Raw genomic sequence first — 21760 nt, forward strand, 5'->3', positions numbered from 1 at the left:
GCCAAGTGTATGCAGTAGTTACATTCCAGGAGAGGAGTTAACTCCTAACAAATAATTCACCTCTCTCCAGCCCATTAATTTCTGTACAGCAGTTTGCCGCTCAGTTCCTGAATGTTATAAATCTTGCAAAATCACCAGCCCGCAGCATCGGCTTCTACCAGAGCAGTGCTCCTAATAACTGCTCTGGGGGAGCTGTTTGCTTCTTCAAATGCCCTTTTATCTCTGTGTAAATACTGTACAGTGATAACACTGTACACTTCAGAACAAACTACTGATAATTAAATATGTTACAGCAGAACGATTGCTGATCTTTATAGTTCTACTAATATGACAGCCCTGCTACTCTCCATAACTATCACTTAAGGAGGAGGAGAGTCCACCCTGCCAGACACCTGGGAAGTGAAAGAGACTGGAAAGCTCTGAGCTGCTCAAGAGACAACTTGAAAATAACCCTTTAAAGACATTTTCTTTATGATACATCACACTAGGTGGCTTTTAATGTATGAACATTATTTTTCCTAAATCATTTTAGAAAAGACTTATTGAGTTTAAGCTGACCATACACATAAGATAATATTCAGTGAAGACATATTACTACATTACTGACTTGCCTATATATAACGTACACACCGCTTGACAAGTCATGAATGTTTATATCAATGGTGAGCGTAGACAATCCACTGCTAAAGCCCCCGTCTCACATAGCGATATCGCTAGCGATATCGCTGCTGAGTCACGGTTTTGGTGACTCACCAGCGACCTCACCAGCGATGTCGCTGTGTGTGACACTTTGCAACGATCAGGCCCCTGCTGTGAGGTCGCTGATCGTTGCAAAGTGTCCTGGACCATTTTTTGGTCGTTGGCCTCCCGCTGGCCAGCACACATCGCTGTGTGTGACCAGCGGGACCAACGATCTGGCTGGTAACTATGGTAAACATCGGGTTACTAGGGGCACGCGTGCACTTAGTAACCCTCTGTTTACCATGGATACCACTCTGCTACGGTGCACGGAGGCTCCCGCGCACCATAGCAGAGTGGTATCCATGGTAAACAGCGGGTTACTAGGGGCACACGCGCACTTAGTAACCCGATGTTTACCATAGTTACCAGCCTGCTCCTGCTTGCAGCAGGCTGGTAACGGGAGCAGGACATCGTGGAACGATTCTTTCCACGATATCGCTGCTCCCCTGATCGCTGGTGAGCCTGCCTGTTTGACAGCTCACCAGCGATGTATTAGCGATGCAGCAACGATCCCTGACAGGTCGTATCGTTGTCGGGATCGCTGCTGCATCGCTTAGTGTGACGGGGCCTTAAGTCATTGTGACAGCCTCTTATCTCTAACAAAGCAGGGGGCATGTCAGAATCCAGCCCTGTCCCTCTTTCCACAGACATCTGTTGTTGGGGATCAGTTGGGAGTACTATATGCACCTTGGTACTCCCAACTTATATATGCACGCCACATCACTGGTGGCGGCATATATCTTAGAAAATTAAAGGATCGGTAGTCTGAAATTAGACATGCCAGATCCTTATCTTTCCCAACATCATCTGTCGGGGGCCCTCTATACACATAAGACAGTTGGCTGAAACTGTCAATGTCGGTGGGTTCAGCCGACATTAGTCTAATGTGGATGGGGGCCTTTTCTCTATCTTCTGATAGGGTAAGTTCACAACATGCTTAAAGGGGTTATCCAGTACTAAATTATTTTTTTTTACTATGAGCCAAAAAACTAACAGGCAGGTAGTTGCTAACTGGTTACAACTACCTGTCTGTTCTATCCGGCCCCGGCTCAGAGCAGTCACTGACTGTTCCTGCCAGTGATTCAGCTGCTCAACTTCAACAGAGCAGCCCTTCCTCTAACAGGTTGCTCTGTCGATGGGGTGTGACTGCCGACGTCGTGCTGATTGACAATCGGCTTCCCGCCGTTAGGCAGCGGGGAGCCGGCTGTCAATCAGCTATGATATCGGCAGGGACGTCCTGTCAACAGAGCGGAAGAGAAGTGGTTGCTCTGTCGAGGTAATGTCAGCGGAAGACGCTGAATCACTGCTCTGTGCTGGCAGAGATCTGCGCTACGCAGAACAGTCAGGTAGTTAGCAACTACCTGCCTGTTAGTTCTTAGGCCCACAGTAAAAAATGTATATAGTCCTGGATAACCCCTTTAATTACTGTGGTTTTTCCACACAGATTTGCTTGCAGAAAACCCACAGTGGAATAGAATACCTGCTATGATCTTTAAAATCTCATTACATTTTCTGCAGAAGGTCATTGACGATTTCTCATTTTGCTATGCAAAGGGTGAAATTTCTGGCAGATCTGCAAAACTTTTTTTGCAAAATCCACTTGCTGTGTATTAGCTGCTTATTGTGATAAAATCTGCGGTTGATGCGTAAGAGTATGTGCCCACGATGCAGAATTGAAGCAGAAAATTTCTGCAGCGTTTCTGCATGTTCCTGGCAGTCAAAAACGCTTGCGGATTTTACGCGCGTTTTTACATGCAGATTCGACTTGTGTTTTTCAGATGCATTGGGACCTCAAATCCGCATGCAGAAACGCACAAATAATGAACATGCTGCGGATTTTTCCGCAAGGAAAATCCGCTGCGGAAAATTCCGCAGCATGGGCACAGAACATGAAGATTTTCATTGAGGATCATGGGGCACGGATTGCCAAGCGTTTTTCAAGCGTTTGCGCTGCGGAAAATCCGCATCAAAAACACTTGAAAAACGCATAGTGGGCACACAGCCTAACAGTAAGGAAATCTAGCCCTCTTGTACTTATCCTGACTTGTGATTTGTTTTCCTTGCAGGCTGCTGAGTTGGTCAGCTTACATTGTGCGCTTTACGAGAATTACATGAGAAGTGTTCGGGACTATATGGAGCAGAGATTACAGGTGAGCTGGTTTTCCAGAACAAAACCATTATTTAATGTGATATATTTTTATTACCTGATTGTATGGATCACAGTAGATTTACACAAGTATGTGATTCCTTTTCCATTCCGCAATTAAATTTTACTGAAAACTTTTAAGTTCCTTAAATTTTAATGAATTTAAAGGGGTCATCCAGCAGCTGACCAAAAAAAATCTCCTTCAATCCCCCACATTTGCTCTGGTGTCGCCCTGCAGGTCTTTGTGAACGAACTGCTAATGGTGATGTAAGTGCCAATCGGTGGCTTTGGTGGTCACACGCCATACTACTGACATCCAAACTTGGTTTCTTCCCTTCTCATTCAATGAATATTTTAGGTCACCTAGAGAACATCAGAATTTTGAAATGATTTATACATGACTATCCCAAATGATCTTTTCTTGAAAATCAACTCGCTGGTGTAAGCTATATGAGGTAGCTACTAGCTACCCTTAAAAGTTAGTGTCTTGTTCTTTTAACGAGCCTTGCAACATGACTATCAATATTAGCCAAGCCAGGCAATAATCTGCAGACAGCTGTTCCGGGAAACCTGATCCTCATCAGTGCAGAGCAGGGTTTGGTTGCCAGAATGAGATGCCATTGACGCAACTTTGGTAGGGGTATCTGGCTATCCTTTCAAATACCTGCTGTATATGGAGTCTCATTTGGAGTTACCCATGGAAAAAAGGATGCAAATAAACCAATCCTCTCCCAAAGTCTACAAGTTAAATCAAGTCAGGGAATACCTGTCTAGCAGAAAAAGTGCTCTTACCCACATCAAACAAGTACAAATCCAGCTTTTATTTTTTTCTGCAAATAATTATGACATAGCCCTTTTCAGTTTGGAGCTCCCTCAAAGATCAGCTGATTGTTTGGGGGGTTCAAATTCCAGAACCACCAGAAAACGCTGATTTTGTGGGGAGAGACCCTAGCAATCTAACAAATTATAGTATTCAATGTCAGACATTTAGATGGGCACCTTTGTGTTCTGCCTCATGAAAAGGTCCCATGCAGGGAAAGCCCCTCAATCATGTTATGATGTACAATGTTGCCTGGGGTTTTAGAATTGGCTTCCAACTACATAAAACCTCAAAATAGTGGTCAAACTGGACATTTGCAGCAGGATCAGCCTATAAAGGTTGCTTTTGTGTGCAAAGCAGCCACTAGTTTCTATGTGTTTAACTTGTGTAATTTTAAAGCACCACGCCAGCATGTTTTTTCAGTGCTGGAGTGGTGCTTCTAATCTAAGGTCCCTAACCGTAGTATTATACTTATCCGCTGGTGTCTTCACTTTTTTCTGCTCTGCTCAAGTCCTGCGACACCATATGATGACCACAACTTCTGATTGGCCAGAAGTCATAAGTTGTGTCACAAGCTCTCAATGAAAGTCTATAAGAGCCAGAACAAGTCTCTCGTAGACTTGCATTCAAAAGTGACCTAAAGCTTGCCCAGAAAACAATGGAGCAATCAGTCAGGTCACAAACTGATGGAGACCGTTGGGAGCGGCGGGTAAGTATAAGACTGGGGGGCAGGGACCTTAGATTAGAAGCACCACTCCAGCGCTGGAATGGTGCTTTAATAATAATCATGGAAGGCTTGTAGCTGGTGATGCAAACCTAGATTATAACTTTTGTTTTATTTCCATATTGTAGATCGTATTTGGCAATAAGATCCAGTTTAACTCTCACTTCTCCGGCACTGAGCGTCTTCCTAACACCTGCAATGTGTCATTACTTAGACCTGCTGTCCTTGGTGAGCATTTTATGTATGTCAGTCTTTTCCTAAACATGTTTTAATTCTTAACCCCTTACCACACCTTTTATGTTTCTAAAGTAGTTATGGCCCCTTTATGTGTTACTGTGCGTGGAGAGTTACACTATGCCCATACACAAACTGGCAGGAACATGGAACATGGCCAAACAGCCAGACAGACGCCCGCCACAATGGCCGTGATTGAAGATGATTATGGTCTCAGCAGTGGACCTTCCCTTAGTATCAGTTATTGTTGAGACTTGAATTATTACGAAAGCCAGTACAAAAGGTCTCCAGGGTCTTCTCCTGTAAATGACGGGACATACCAGCAGTATGTTGTAACAGGTGCCTGTGCACAAGCACCATATACCGGCATAAATACATCTAGTAGTAGAGAATAGATTGTAAAGTTAATGAGGTTGGACAGGCATGATTCTACGTCAGTCGTACATTGCATAAGAATATAGTGCACCGTACACGTAATCCAACACTATAAATTGCATTCATATACTACAAAAAACTCAAGTTGAGAAGAAAAGCAAAGTCCAACTACCAAATACAACAAGCCGCAATCGGGGAGGGATAATGAGAAGGAGGGTAAATCAGAGGCGGAACCCTTATTGAAGGATAATACAATGAGGGGAGGAGGAGAAGAAAAGAAGTTCAATTCTTGTCCTCGTCGTCGACATCCGGACAGTCCAAGATGAAATAGTCTCTGAGAAGGCTGTGGATCAGCCTGCCTCATACACAAAACGACATGGTCTCACTCCCAAAAATGAACCGGTCCCTGGCAACCCAAACGGCGGCCTTGAAACAGTTCATAAAGCACCAGATCGGAATGGCCCCGATGTTGTACACCCCAGGGATGAGTCCGTAATGTACAGAATGGTACAAGAGGTTTCTCCTTTGGACAGAGTTCCTTGGACAGAGTTCCTCAGTCGTCCAGGGCAACCAACAGGTGCTGTACTAAGTGGCAATCCCAAAATACTTAGCGATGTTTCCTCCACGAACTGGCACCTTGGACAGTGCAGGATCCTGCACAGATTCTGAGTGTGTATGAATGGCCGGACGAGCAGCCCGCCTGGTATCTCCATCCATGACAAGTCCGTGTGCCCGTTGGTCAACCTGTTGCATGACACATTAGTCCAGCTGTCATTTACATGTAACGTTACCATAAATATGCAGTGGTAGCTTTTATTTTATAGTAACCCTTGCTCTTGTTTGCAGGTCGTGAATGGCTTTCACACTGTGATTATCTTTTGGCGAGTGTTGGAGCAGCATGTCACTCAGACAGAGGTGACAGGTACGTTATATTTCTATTAGTTTATTACATTATTAGGACAGCACAGCTTGCTACAGATTACTGGCAGAAAATGGGAGGACCCACACTAAAACTCTTAGATCACCACTTAGATCGATTTTTAACCCCTTAACAACATTAGACGTACTAATACGCGTCTGTGCCCTGGGACTTAAGAGCCAGACCCGTATTAGTACGTCATCGCGATCGCGCGCGCACACAGGCTGTGCGGGCGCGATCGCCACCGGGTGTCAGCTGATCGTCACAGCTGACACCTGGTACTATGTGCAGGGAGCGGTTCCGCACCGCTCCCAGCACACTAACCCCCGCAATGCTGCGATCGAAGTCGATCGCAGCATTGCGGTGGCAAGGGGAGGTGATCGCAGATACTCACCTCCTCTTCCGGCCTCCAGCGCTGTCTGCCGTGGCTTCCAGGATGTTGCCATGACGACCCGATGTCGTCATGACCACATCCGGGTCACCAGACAGCAGGAAGATTTTTTGGACATGCGCAGTGCATCTCCAAACTATCTTCTCCCTGTCCAGCGCTGACAGCCTGCACGGCACAGGGATGGTGCTCCATTCCTATACCATGCAGGCGATCAAAATAAAAAAAAGTGAAAGTCCCAGAGTGGGACAGAGTAAAAAAGTGTAAAAACTGTCAGAAAGTGAAAAAAAAAAAAAAAAAATCCACCAAAAATAAAAATATAATGTACCCATCAATAAATATTATTATAAAAAAAAAAACAATAAAAGTACACATATTTGGTATCGCTGCGTCCGGAACAACCTGACCTATAAAACTGTCCCACTAGTTAACCCCTTCAGTGAACACGGTAAAAAAATAAAATAAAAAACGAAGCAAAAAAGAATGCTTTATCATCATACCGCCAAACAAAAAATGGAATAACACGCGATCAAAAAGACGAATATAAATAAAAATGGTACCGCTGAAAACGTCATCTCGTCCCGCAAAAAACAAGCCACCATACAGCTCCATCAGCCGAAAAATAAAAAAGTTATAGCTCTCAGAATAAAGCTATGCTAAAAAAATTTTTTTTCTATAAAATTGCTTTTATTATGTAAAAGTGCAAAACATAGAAAAACTATATAAATGTGGTACCGCTGTAAACGTACTGACCCGAAGAATAAAGCTGCCTTATCAATTTTACCACACGCGGAACAGAATAAAAAAAAACAAAAAAAACAATTCCTGAATTGTTGTTTTTTTTTTATTCTGCCTCCCAAAAATCGGAATAGAAAGCGATCAAAAAATGTCACGTGCCTGAAAATGGCACCAATAACAACGTCAACTCATCCTGCAAAAAAACAAGCCGTCACATGACTGTCTGCCAAAATCTGGAAAAATTATAGCTCTCAAAATATGGCGATGCAAAAACTAGATTTTACAAAAAATGCATCTTTTAGTGTGTGACAGCTGTCAGTCATAAAAACCCCATATGATTCTAGTATCACTGTAATCGCACCGACCCGAAGAATAAAGTCGTCTAATCACTTATACTGCACGAGGAACGGCGTAAAAAATAAACTCTCGGGTTAGGGTTGGGCTAGGGTTAGGGCTAGGGTTAGGGCTGGGTTTGGGGTTAGGGTTGTGATGGGGTTGGGATTTTTTTCAAAAGTAAGAAAAAAAGATGACGATATGGCGACTAGTGTTGAGCGCAAGTGCTCGCTACTTGAGTTTGCATCGGGTGCTCGGGTATGCATTGAGTATCGTGGGTATTTGAGTGACATGCTCGAGTCTCCGCCCCATATGCTTCGCGGCCAAAAAACCTTTGCGGGGATTGCCTGCCATGCACGAGCGATCCCCGCATGTTTTTTTTTGAGTGTCTAATAACCGTGAAACATGCGGGGCAGGGACTCGAGCATGTCACTCGAGCACACGCAGTACATGGTGCATACCTGAGTACCCGATGCAAACTCAAGTAGCGAGCACTTGCGCTCAAGACTAATGACAACTTATTCAATATGATGACCTAATGTTATCAAATTCTGTGTCGTACCTCTGGTTTCAAAATGTTCACTATACACCTTAATAAAATCCTTGAGGGGTATAGTTTCCAAAATGGGGTCACTTGTGGGGGAGCTCCACTGTTTAGTCACATCAGGGGCTCTCCAAACGCGACATGGTGTCTGCTAACAAATTGAATGGAAAATCGGCTCAAATTGTTAGCCGACGCCATGTTGCGTTTGGAGAGCCCCTGCGTGCCTAAACATTGGAGCTCCCCCACAAGTGACCCCATTTTGGAAACTAGACCACCCAAGGCACCTATCTAGATGCATAGTGAGCACTTGGAACCCCTAGGTGCTTCACAAATTGATTCGTAAAAATGAAAAAGTGAAAAAAAAAACACTTTTTCATTTTTACGAATCAATTTGTAAAGCACCTGGGGGTTCCAAGTGCTCACTATGCATCTAGATAGGTGCCTTGGGGGGTCTAGTTTCCAAAATGAGGTCACTTGTGGGGGAGCTCCAATGTTTAGGCACATCAGGGGCTCTCCAAACGCAACATGGCGTCCGCTAATTATTCAAGCAAATTTTACAATCAAAAAGTCAAATGGCGCTCCTTCCCTTCCGAGCCCTGCCGTGCACCCAAACAGTGTTTTTTCCCCACATATGGGGTATCTGTGTGCCCAGGGGAAATTGCACAACAAATTTTGGGGTCCATTTTTTCTTGTTACCCCTGTGAAAATAAGAAAAATTGGGTCTAAAGTAACATTTTTGTGAAAAAAGTTAAATGTTCATTTTTTTCTTCCACATTCAAAAAATTCCTGTGAAGCACCTGAAGGGTTAATAAAGTTCTTGAATGTGGTTTCGAGCACCTTGAGGGGTGCAGTTTTTAGAATGGTGTCACTTTTAGGTATTTTCTGTCATAAAGACCCCTCAAAGTGACTTCAAATGTGATGTGGTCCCTAAAAAAATGGTTTTGTAAATTTTGTTGGAAAAATGAGAAATCGCTGGTCAACTTTTAACCCTTATAGCTCCCTAATAAAAAAAAAAATTTGGTTCCAAAATTGTGCTGATGTAAAGTAGACATGTGGGAAATGTTATTTATTAAGTATTTTGTGTGACATATCTCTCTGATTTAAGGGCATAAAAATTCAAATTTTGAAAATTGCAAAATTTTCGCCAAATTTCCGTTTTTTTCACAAATAAACACAAGTGATATCGAAGAAATTTTACCACTATCAGGAAGTACAATATGTCACGAAAAAACAATCTCAGAATCAGCGGGATCCGTTGAAGCGTTCCAGAGTAATTACCTCATAAAGTGACAGTGGTCAGAATTGTAAAAATTGGCCCGGTCATTAACGTGCAAACCACCCTCGGGGGTTAAGGGGTTACAATTGTTTTCCTGCAGGGACACAAATGTTACCCTGATCAAGACACACTCTCTTTCCAGTTGTCTATCTAATAAATTGGGAAAGCAAAGGGATATCTGACCCTGACCTATGCATCTTCAATTGGGGAGGGTAGCAAACATCTGATATGTCTGAATTGTAGTGTACACCAGAATGTAAGAGTTCTTCGATCTTGTACCAGTCGACAAACTATAAAAAAAAACCTCTGTAGTCAGATGACAGGTGAGCAAGATGTATAGGACAGATGGAAAGGAGGATCATGGTTGGATCAGACTGAACAGGGTTTGTTTGTAGTCTGTTACCATGGAGACACAGTTCTGCATAGGAGCTGTATACACAAAATTTGTTTTTAAGAACAGTTTTGCAATGTTTCTCCATTTATTTTTCCATTTTAATTCAACTGAAGCATAATACCTAAAATTCAATTTTTCTTCAACAGCCCGTCCCATGTGCTGCTGAGTAGCGGAGTGTCCCCTGATGCTGCACGTGGCGCCATTCGCTTGAGCGTGGGTAGAGACACTACAAGAGAAGATGTGGATTTGATTGTTAAGGATCTTGAACAAGCGGCACAAAAACTGGAGAATGAAGACCCTAAAAAGGAAGAATTGAAAAACTGACGAACATTTCTGTGTAAAATAGGAAGCAGTGTGTGCACAGGACCAAATTAAGATTAGAGGAGAGACTTTCCAATGTAGTGTAATGGCTACCTAATGGCGTAACATAAGAATCTAATATATGTAGGAGGTAAACTTTACTGTGAAGAGGACTAGAAGAAGTTTATTTTCCTCAGATTGCTGCAATACAAATCATAAAGGCTGGATAGATAATTATTGCTAGGCCTATGCAAGACTGGTGGCGTCCTTTATTCTAGTGATTGGCTAGTTTCCTAGTGATAAGCTGGAATCCCCCTTTAAAATGTATGCTTTACCCCCAATTTTCTACTCTTCAGGCCAGTTTCACACATCCATGTTTTGACGTCCTAGTACAGACTACAATGCCTATGAGGCTACCGACATCGGTCAGAAGAGCCGGTCCGTACGTTTTTGTTTGTACTCGGACTGCAAAACGCAGATGTGTGAAACCAGCCTTGCAGAAGCCCGGGGAACTGAGATACAGATGGGGTTCAATGGGGTCCAAATAATGCTGAACAGTTTTTTATTTTTCTCTGTATCATGGGGCCTGACATAAACATTAAATGATTTATGTGCATGGCGCTTCTCCATCTGGTATCCTGTAGAAGCGGGGGGATGGGGGTTGTCATTGTAAAATGATTGGATTACTGTAATTTTCGTGGACTGTCATGTATGCAGAATTTATTTTCTGTATTACTGTTTGCCAGCTGTGAAGATATGAATGCGCTAAACGGATGGAATGAAAATCAAATTTTAGGCATGTGAAATGTTGTTATATGCTATTAGATATTATGTTAAACTTATTTCACAGAACAAACTGATTTTCATTAAAGCTGTTATCCTGGCTTGATTGCCTGAAAAAAACATATTTGATATTGTTATTGATCATCATTATTATTATTGGCTTGATTTTGATGGCCTCACAAACCACATCAATAGAGGGCCTGACAGCTGACATCCCCACCAATCAGCTGGAATCAGTGAATGGAGCTGAACAGCACTGCTACATGTACTGTGCGGTGGTGTTTTCTAGCTACTACTGTCCAGATCCTATTCAGTTCAATAGGAGCTGAGTTGCAGTATCCTAAACTGCAGATATTTTTGTATGAACCATGCCTAACACCCCTTTATGTGTCCATGCACTATAAATAGATGTCAGATGAATGCTATTCTTCCCGACCTCCTTATAAATATAACCATATGTTTTCAATGGGTAGAGTGGAGTAAGCTGACACCAGACACCTCTTCTCTCACATGGGAGCTGCAATAATAAACTACATGCTCTGCAGCCTATCAGGGTGAGTAACTTTTGGACAAACTTCATTTTGTTTTGTTTTTTATCTTCACATTCTTTGGATCAATTTTTGCATAAACTTGGTTAGCAGTTTGCATTCATGTCTATGAGTCTGAATCAGAAGCAGGAATGACTCCATATCTGCATTTCTTGTTTCAGAGATGTAACCGTTCACTTCTTTGATTTACGCTAGTAAATCTGCATTTGTTGTTTTGCCATCATACATTAAATGGTAACGGATCCTGCTTAGGGTTACTTGACCGGTGTAGTTTCCCTGACAACTAAGTGCCTCACACTTGAGCATGGTATTATCTTTAGCACGGCTGGTAATAAAGCTGCTTTACTGACTAGATGGCAGCGCACTCTTCCAATGAGCGCCGCTCGCTAGCAATAAGATACCTCCTCAGTGTATGTTGTAAATGAGTTCTGTACATGATCCTGCAAGCTAAAGATTTGCGCTGCTTTGTCTCTCGCACACATACATATTGATTTACTGAAGCAAGGTAGTGCGAACAGTATAGTCTAGTACTGAAGCTCTGTGCACATCACGTTCGAGCGACACATTTATGTCTACATCAGGGCTTCCATCTAAAGGCCTATAAATGGCATTCGATGGAACCCTCGCTGGGGTCATTCACTATAATGGGGCATATGGAGTCACTTTGTGCTCTGTCTGGCTGCTGTTCCGGCAGTGTCCATCTTTGTTTAGGTGGGTACAAAAGAGTGGAGTGTTTGTCTGGATTATCATATGATCAGGAGATTACCATTCTCTGGATAAGTGAAAAGTACAGAGAGTGGGAGTAATTTAACAATGTGGCCCTTGCATCAAAAAAGGTTGCATATCCCCATTTTACTGCATAACATGCGGGCTATCCAACTTCTTACAGAACTGTATGGGCTGCAGCAAGAGCCATACACATAGAGATATAAAACTTCTGTATGATAACTCTTGGTAGTTTTCATTTTTTACTCTGTCTCCTCATTGGGGGACACAGGACCATGGGTGTTATGCTGCTGTCCACTAGGAGGCGACACTATGCATAATCTGAAAAAGATTAACCGTGGCTCCTCCTCTGCAGTATACACCCCTGGACGGCATCAGCCTTCTCAAGTTTTTGCTTAGCCTCACATAGGAGGCACACCTAAAACTTTTACTCCGTTTTTCACCGACGGGATTACAGATGAAGAAAAGTGGGTCTACTGCGAGACTCCCGGCATGGCTCCTTCCTCGGCCCCTTATTATGGGGTGCTCGGTTGAGATTGAGATCGCTATTCCCCATGTTGCTCCTTCCCCAGCCCCTCGGTTGCTGGTTCAAAGTCGAGACCTCCCTCCTTCCCCAATTCCTTTTGGTTTCTGGGTTGAGGTCGAGGCGAGGATATAGCCCCCTGACGGTGAAAACAGCACCTCCCTAATCCCCCCCCTGGGGGTATTAGGTTGAAACGCCTCAGGTAGGGCCTGTACAGGCAGCACTCTGCAGCTCCCAGTAGCCAGCACACTGCAGCTGAATCCAGGGACCCCATCCCTGCTGCGGGCTCCTGTCGGGACCGGGGGAAGCGCAGGCAGAACACAACAGAGGCACAGGCCTCCCTGCACCCTGTTTCTGCGGCAGCACCAGCTCTACGGTGCCTCAGGGGGACTCTTCACAGTGCCCCCCCTTCCGCTTATACCCCACCGCTATCCTGCCTTTAAATTCGGGGGGTCCGGTTCAGATCCGGCCCCCTCCCGGACTTCCGCACCGGCCTGCAGTCCCTTTGGGCATCAGGCATCTAATTTAGGCCGCGGCTTCGGCCTAGCTGAAGCTGCCACCTCTTCTCCCCGGCCTGCCCCGCCCCCCGGATGACAAATATGACACTACAGTGTCATAGAGTGGGCGGATCCAGACTGAAAGGGCGCGATTTCACACAGTTCTGCCGCCCTTTTCAGCTCTCCGCCCCCCTTCTTTCTTAACTTTACTCCAGCGGCCATTATCTGCTGCAGGATAAGGGAAGACCAGCCAGTCTCCGGGGGGCACAGGACCGTGGATCTTCGGCGCTGGACCTAGGGGCACACCGGTGGGATAAGATCACAGCTGGAGTTCTTCCTCGGCTGTGAGTCCAGGCTCCTCTGCATAGCCACCCCAGTGCACTATGCCGGGTTCAAGGTCCAAGAGAACCAGGCAGGACTGCTATTATGCACTCTGTACAGCCTGCAGCAATACTCTCCCAAGTGGCAGCACGTACCCGCACTGCCAGGACTGCATCCAGACTACTGTGTCAGAGCCCCAAGAAGCCCCTGCCAATACTTCGGTGTCTAATGCCACGCCGGAATGGGTCACTCAGATGTCGCAATCTATGACGCAGTCTATAGATAACCTAACCTCCACATTGCTTCAGGCTCTGCAGAGTCATGCCTCGGCTATGAACGCTACCCAGCAAAGGGAAGGCTCGATTCAGGGACATGACGACCCGGGCACATCCACGTCTAGGTCGGGACGCAAGCGGACCCACAGGTCACGTTCATCTGCGTCATCCCATAGCACACGGTCATCCCCTTCTAGGGAGAGACACCGTAGTTCCAGGTCATCTAGACCGTCCCCTACCAGGGACAGACAATGCAGTTCTCCGCAGCGATCACCGACCAGAGAAGGCCTCCACCCTGGTTCACCCAGCAGGAGACGCCTTAGCGATACACAGGATTCGAAGGCATCTGTGATTCCGACTCAGACAAGGAAACTGAAGGGTCTCTGATCCCAATCCCCTCTAGCAATGCAGCGCTAGTTGAGGACATAATCTCGTCCATCCATCGGGTGCTGGACATTTCTGATCCGCCCCCGGAGGCACCACAACACAAGATTTCCTTTGAAGGACTTCTGAAGCCGCCTAAGGTCTTCTTTAACCACCCAGAGTTTAAGTCGATCCTTAAAAAGCAGTTCTCACATCCTGAGAAGAAGTTTACCAATGGCAAATATCTGGAGGCGCGGTACCCCTTCCCACAGGAGACCACCAAGGAATGGACAGATCCACCCGAAGTGGATCCCCCAGTCTCTAGGCTAGCAGCACAGTCACTCCTTTCACTGCCAGATAGCTCAACCCTCAGGGACACAGCAGACCGGCAGGTAGAACGCATGGCTCGTTCAATTTTCGAGGCCGCAGGGGCCTCCTTGGCTCCCGCATTCGCTTCAGTTTGGGCTGCCAAGGCCATCCTGGCTTGGGCCCAAAATTTACAAGCTGGCCTCTAAGTATCTGCTCCTGAGCTGTCGGACCAAGCGGTTCAAATAGCAGTCGTAGCAGATTGCATGCTTCATGCAGCTCTGGATTCTGCAAGGGGTGCAGCGGGGATAGCATCAAACGCCATCACGATTCGGCGTATCCTCTGGCTACGGGAATGGAAAGCAGACGCAGCCTCAAAGAAGTCCCTCACACACCTCCCGTACCTCAGTGGTCGACTTTTTGGTGAACAGTTGGACACGATGATATCCAACGCCACCGGGGGTAAGAGTACCTCTCTCCCACAACTGAAACCCAAACGCACTTACAAGAAGCGTAACCAAACTCGATTCCGATCCTTTCGGAACTCTTCGAGCTTGTCCGTCTCGCAGCCAGCACAAAATAGCAACCGCTTCCTACGCAGCGACAACTCGCAGTCGGCGCAAAAGTCGGACAAGACCTGGCAGTCAAAAGCAGGCCAGTCAAAGTTCAATGGAGGAAAATCTCCGACTTCCTTCTCATCATGACTCACGGACTCCGGAAGACACCCCACCTGTAGGCGGCCGACTTTTGCTCTTTCATCAAGTCTGGCTGCCTATTACAGAAGACAGGTGGGTCAGGGAACTAATGTCTTCGGGATACAAGATAGAGTTCACTTCCAACCCACCAAACAGACTCTTTCTTTCTGTTCCCCCAAAACCGCCAGCCAAGGCTTGTGCCTTCCGCCAAGCGGTCTTCTTGCTTCTTCAAGCAGGAGTCATAGTACCGGTCCCCGTGGCCGAGCGCTTCCGAGGGTTCTACTCCAATTTATTCGTAGTCCCCAAGAAAGGAGGCGGCGAACGGCCCATACTGGACCTAAAACAGCTCAACAAATATGTACGGGTACGTCACTTCTGCATGGAGTCCCTTCGGTCCATCATTGCGTCCATGGAAAAGGGAGAATTTCTCGCCTCCATAGACATACTAGACGCATACCTGCATATACCAATTGCACCCGCCCATCAGAGATTTCTCAGGTTCGCAATTGACCAGGACCACTACCAGTTCGTGGCTCTGCCTTTCGGACTCGCCACAGCTCCCAGAGTGTTTACCAAAGTCATGGCAGCCACCATGGACATCCTGCACTCCAGAGGCATAGTAGTCGTTCCATACCTGGATGATCTCCTTATCAAGGCTCCCACTTTCAAGGACTGCGAGATCAGCGTCTCAATCACAATCGACACTCTGAGTCGCCTGGGTTGGTTAGTCAACCTACAAAAGTCATCACCAAACCCGAGTCAGTCTCTGACCTTCCAGGGAATGCTATTCAACACCTTCAGGGGTCTAGTGCTCCTTCCCAAAGACAAGGCACTGCCTCTCCGTCTAGGAGTTCGCACTCTCCTCAGCAAACCCCCTCGATCTCTCTGGTTTGCCATGAGAGTCCTTGGCAGGATGGTGGCAGCAATAGAAGCGGTCCCATTTGCCCAGCTTCACCTCAGGCCTCTCCAACTAGCCATCCTCAAGTCATGGGACAGGAACCCTTTTTCTCTTTCGACAGGGAGTTCCAGCTGACGTCGTCAACCAGGAGGTCCCTGCACTGATGGCTCAAGCCAACCTCACTAACTAAGGGGAAATCCTTTCTCACGGGTCAATGGAAGGTTCTGACCACCGACATGAGCCTGGCGGGTTGGGGTGCGGTGCACCTACACCACAGAGCACAGGGCAAGTGGTCCCCAGCGGAAACGACCATGCCCATCAACATCTTGGAAATTCGTGCCATCCTCCTGGCATTGAGAGCCTTCCACCACTTACTAGCAGCCTCTCACGTCAGAGTACAGTCGGACAATGCCACGGCTGTGGCATATGTGAATCACCAAGGGGGGACCCGCAGTGCCCTGGCGATGCGAGAAGTGACACACTTTCTCCACTGGGCGGAAGACACAGGTTCGGTTCTCTCTGCGGTCCACTTTCCGGGTGTGGACAACTGGGAAGCAGATTTCCTCAGCGGCAAGGAATGGACTCAGGAGAGTGGTCTCTCCATCCCGAAGTTTTTCGACAGTTCTGCCATCGCTGGGGGACTCCGGACATGGACCTAATGGCATCCCACTTCAATGCCAAGGTCTCGAACTTCATGGCCAGAACTCACGGCCCGCGGGTGCTAGGAGTGGACGCCCTGGTTCAGGACTGGACCCAGTTCCAGCTCCTGTAAATTTTTCCCCCTCTCCTCCTGATATCCAGAGTGGTGAGGAAGATCAAGCAAGAGGGAGTTCCAACCATCCTAATCGCACTGGACTGGCCCAGACGTACATGGTACGCTGACATCGTACAACTCACAGCAGACGTCCCCTGGCGTCTCCCCGACCGCCCGGATCTTCTGTCACAAGGCCCGTTCTACCACCAGAACTCAGGGGCCCTCAATTTGACGGCGTGGCCATTGAGACCTGGGTTCTAACCCAGTCAGGGTTCTCGCCAGACGTCATTGGAACCATGATCAGGGCACGGAAGCCAACCTCTGCTAATAAGATTTATTACCGTACCTGAAAAGCCTTCTTTACCTGGTGCGAATCTTGTGGCCAGACCCCATTCCCTTATTCCCTCCCCAGGGTACTTGGGTTTCTCCAATCGGGTCTGGAGGCCAGACTGTCCCTGGCCTCTCTTAAGAGCCAGGTGTCAGCTCTCTCAGTGCTTTTTCAGAGGTGCATTGATAACAAGCCGCAAGTAAGGACATTTCTTCAGAGGGTTTCCGATTGGTTCCCCCCTACAGACGACCACTAGAAACGTGGGACCTCAACCTGGTGCTGACAGCATTGCAGGAAACACCCTTTGAACCCCTTAGGGAAGTCCCACTCCTTCTATCCCAGAAAGTGGTTTTCCTGGTGGCAATCACCTCGCTACGCAGGGTGTCTGAACTGACAGCACTCTCCTGCAGACGGCCCTTCCTGGCTTTTTACCAGGACAAGGTAGTTCTTTTACGGTCCCATCCTTCCTTCCGAAGGTTGGGTCCAACTTGCACCTCAATGAGGAAATTTCACTGCCATCCCTCTGTCCTGTCCCGGTTCATAGAGTGGAGAAGGCTCTGCATACGCTTGACCTTGTCAGGGCATTGTGTATCTATGTGTCTAGGACTGCGCCCTTCCGGAAGTCTGATTCTCTTTTCCTTCTTCTGGAAGGCGGCCGCAAGGGTCTGCCAGCTTCTAAAGCTACCCTTGCCAGGTGGATCAAATCCACCATACAAGTGGCCTACCGCCTCAAAAATTCTCCTCTTCCAGCAGGTATTACGGCACACTCTACACGTGCGGTAGGGGCCTCCTGGGCCATTCGGCACCAGGCTTCGGCACAACAAGTGTGTAAGGCAGCCACCTGGACTAGCCTACACACGTTTACCAAACACTACAGGGTTCATACCCAGTCCTCAGCAGACGTGAGCCTAGGTAGATGTGTTCTGCAGGCAGCGGTACCCCAATTGTAGGGGCCCGTCTACACAATATTCGTCCATTACTTCCCACCCAAGGACTGCTTTGGGACGTCCCATGGTCCTGTGTCCCCCAATGAGGCGACAGAGTAAAGGAGATTTTTGTGTACTCACCGTAAAATCTCTTTCTCTTAGCCTCTAATTGGGGGACACAGCTCCCACCCTGTCAGCCGTTCTGGGCTGTTATTATGTTGCGTTCTCATTTTTTTTTTGAGCTCGTACATAGTTGCCTTCTTATAGGCATGGTTATGTTATCCATGTTACGTTCCTCCTAATGCTTTTGCACAAAACTGGAGAAGGCTGATGCCGTCCAAGGGTGTATACTGCTGAGGAGGAGCCACGGTTAATCTTTTTCAGATTATGCATAGTGTCGCCTCCTAGTGGACAGCAGCATAACACCCATGGTCCTGTGTCCCCCAATTAGAGGCTAAGAGAAAGAGATTTTACGGTGAGTACACAAAAATCTCCTTTTTTGGTCCAAGGGCCACATTGTCATACTGAACCTATTCCAAGAACCGCAAAAAATAAAATAAAGAGCTACTTGCATAAATACATCATCAGGACCAAGTTTTGAGAATTTTTGTGATTTTTAAGGAGGATTTGGAGAGTTTCTCCTCCAAATACTCAGTGTGAACGCACACTAACTTAGCCTGAGTTTTTGGACTAGAAACTGTCCAAGTACTCCTCAAAACTGTGGAGTTTTGATTTTTAACATAGCCATATAGCATGTCATCTGACCAGTTATGCATTGCTACATGTGTACAAGATCAAAACCTCCTTTAGTACATAAATCTAGCACCAGAACCATGTTTGGTACATGAATGCATAACCACCGTTAGAACATGAATACAGTACATGAATGCATTACCAGAACCACCATCAATTCATGAATACAGCACCAAAACCATCATCAGTGCATGAATACAGCACCAAAATCAACATAAGCACATGAATATAGCACCAGAACCACCATCAGTATGTGAATGCAGCACCAAGCTTAAGAAAGTGAGCAATTGTAATGTCACGTCAATCCCTACAATATCCACTTATTTCGCATGAACCTGCCACTTCTAGTATGTCTTCAACAATGGTAAGGAGATTCTGGGAGATGTTATAAGCCACCATCAGGCTGTGGACCATACAGGGATCGCAATACAATTAGACACAGTTAATAAGTAATTATCAAAAATAACAATTTACATCCAGGTACTTTACAGGGGACATCTTTTCTGGTTGAAGTCCTTCCCATGCCTTTTGTCTACATGTAGTACAGACACCATGATGAAATTTCACACCCACAGTCTCTGCAGAATTTCCTCTTCTCTGGCTTTCTGCAGCACATCCTTACATGATGCCCTTAAAAATAACTATCATTTGAATACCCCATGAATAAAAATATCTCCCATGCTGTTCCCCTGAATAAATAATTGCCCCTCTCTATGCTTCCTGCACAAAATATGACCCTTACAGTGTCCCTCTCATAGTAAGAACATTGCCTCCACATCATCCCCACTTAGGACAGTGTAGCACTTATAATTTCTTTCTTACAAACTATGGCCTCCACACTAGAGATGAGCGTTGTTCTACTCGAACTGTTCGCCAATCTCAAATTCGAGCTGTTTTGGGCGGTGTTCGAGCCGTTCGGCGAACACGAACAATTTGAGAAAAATTCGGCAGTTCGAGGTTATGTTCGATAACTGTTCGTGCACCAAAATCATAACTGGATTTTTTCTCAGTAATGATGAAAATTAATGTTAATACGCAGTTTGAGTGTACAGCGCGGCGGGGGGAGGGGCAGGGGATGGATCTCTGCAGGAACAATGAAGATCTCCATTTTTTTTTCTCTTTCCCGCATTTACAGTGGGGAGGTGCAGTCTGTCAGCCTATCAGCAGCGCACACACGGAGCGAAGTGCTTTTTTTCACACAAGCAAGGGCATGTGTCATTGGCAGTGTATGTCACATGTCCTTGCCCTATAAGACCAAGCCATTTTCCCCGTCGCCACCATTTTCTCACTGCTGCAGCTGCGTGTTAGACGGCACCGCTGTTGCTGTGTGCGCTATACCTTGTTAATTTCAAGCCAATTTTCGCACAAATATACAGATAGCTTGGGAGTAGGGAATAGTTGTGATTGCAGTCCTTTTAAGGACTAGGTTACAGCATTTCCTACGACTTTTATCAGGGAGGTCTGTGCTCTTAAATAGATAGGTTGTGGGAGTAAAGACTAATTGTAATTGGAGTCCTTTTCAGGACTAGGTTACATGAGTTCCTATCAGTTTTTGCCAGGCAGGTCTGTGCCAGTGCTGTGCAAGTTTTTTTCACAGCATTTGGCTGAATCTAGCAAAGCTAATCCTTTTTGGCCTATTGCAGAGTGTGTTAGTCAGTGGAGTAGCCTATCTGTGTTGCAAGATATACCACCTGTGTATAGAATACCAATTTTTTTACTGCACCTAGTGAAGTAAAATCTTTTGGGCATAGCATCATTCTATTAGTCCATCTATACTGACCTCCATCAGGTTGCAAATTAAAACTAATTTTTATCTGCATCTACAGTACCTCTGAAAAAATATTTGGGCTTCTAGCAGTGTGTGGGACTTGTTCTATTAGTCCATCTATACTGACCTCCATCAGGTTGCAAACTGAATATATTTTTTTCTGCATCTACCTCTGAAAAAATATTGGGCTTCTAGCTGTGTGTGGGTCTTGTTCTATTAATCCATCTATACTGACCTCCATCAGGTTGCAAACTGAATATAATTTTTTTCTGCATCTAGCTCTGAAAAAATATTTGGCCTTCTAGTAGTGTGTCGGACTTTCTCTATTAGTCCATCTATACTGACCTCCATCAGGTTGCAAATTAAAAATAATTTTTATCTGCATCTACAGTACCTCTGAAAAAATATTTGGGCTTCTAGCTGTGTGCGGGACTTGTTGTATTAGTCCATCTATACTGACCTCCATCAGGTTGCAAACTGAATATATTTTTTTCTGCATCTACCTCTGAAAAAATATTTGGCCTTCTAGTAGTGTGTCGGACTTTCTCTATTAGTCCATCTATACTGACCTCCATCAGGTTGCAAATTAAAACTAATTTTTATCTGCATCTACAGTACCTCTGAAAAAATATTTGGGCTTCTAGCAGTGTGTGGGACTTGTTCTATTAGTCCATCTATACTGACCTCCATCAGGTTGCAAACTGAATATAGTTTTTTCTGCATCTACCTCTGAAAAAATATTGGGCTTCTAGCTGTGTGTGGGTCTTGTTCTATTAATCCATCTATACTGACCTCCATCAGGTTGCAAACTGAATATATTTTTTTCTGCATCTACCTCTGAAAAAATATTTGGCCTTCTAGTAGTGTGTCGGACTTTCTCTATTAGTCCATCTATACTGACCTCCATCAGGTTGCAAACTGAATATATTTTTTTCTGCATCTACCTCTGAAAAAATATTGGGCTTCTAGCTGTGTGTGGGTCTTGTTCTATTAATCCATCTATACTGACCTCCATCAGGTTGCAAACTGAATATATTTTTTTCTGCATCTACCTCTGAAAAAATATTTGGCCTTCTAGTAGTGTGTCGGACTTTCTCTATTAGTCCATCTATACTGACCTCCATCAGGTTGCAAATTAAAACTAATTTTTATCTGCATCTACAGTACCTCTGAAAAAATATTTGGGCTTCTAGCAGTGTGTGGGACTTGTTCTATTAGTCCATCTATACTGACCTCCATCAGGTTGCAAACTGAATATATTTTTTTCTGCATCTACCTCTGAAAAAATATTTGGCCTTCTAGTAGTGTGTCGGACTTTCTCTATTAGTCCATCTATACTGACCTCCATCAGATTGCAAACTGAA

At 45.5% G+C, this 21760-nt stretch overlaps 1 protein-coding gene across 2 annotated transcripts in view; it reads left to right on the forward strand.

Moving 5' to 3' along the window:
- SCLY (selenocysteine lyase) overlaps positions 1-10746 on the forward strand; it is a 35917-nt gene extending 25171 nt beyond the window's left edge. For both annotated transcript variants that reach the window (XM_073673034.1, XM_073673035.1), the window contains exons 10-13: positions 2808-2891; positions 4560-4659; positions 5887-5962; positions 9779-10746. In XM_073673034.1, coding sequence (XP_073529135.1) covers positions 2808-2891; positions 4560-4659; positions 5887-5962; positions 9779-9956 — 438 coding nt within the window. In that variant the 3' untranslated portion in view covers positions 9957-10746. The remainder of the gene's footprint in view (positions 1-2807; positions 2892-4559; positions 4660-5886; positions 5963-9778) is intronic.
- The last annotated feature ends 11014 nt before the right edge of the window (positions 10747-21760 follow it).

The sequence above is a fragment of the Phyllobates terribilis genome, unplaced genomic scaffold, assembly GCF_046119375.1.
Source record: "Phyllobates terribilis strain yellow unplaced genomic scaffold, ASM4611937v1 Scaffold_3__8_contigs__length_932513732, whole genome shotgun sequence".
In the NCBI taxonomy this organism is placed as follows: domain Eukaryota; kingdom Metazoa; phylum Chordata; class Amphibia; order Anura; family Dendrobatidae; genus Phyllobates; species Phyllobates terribilis.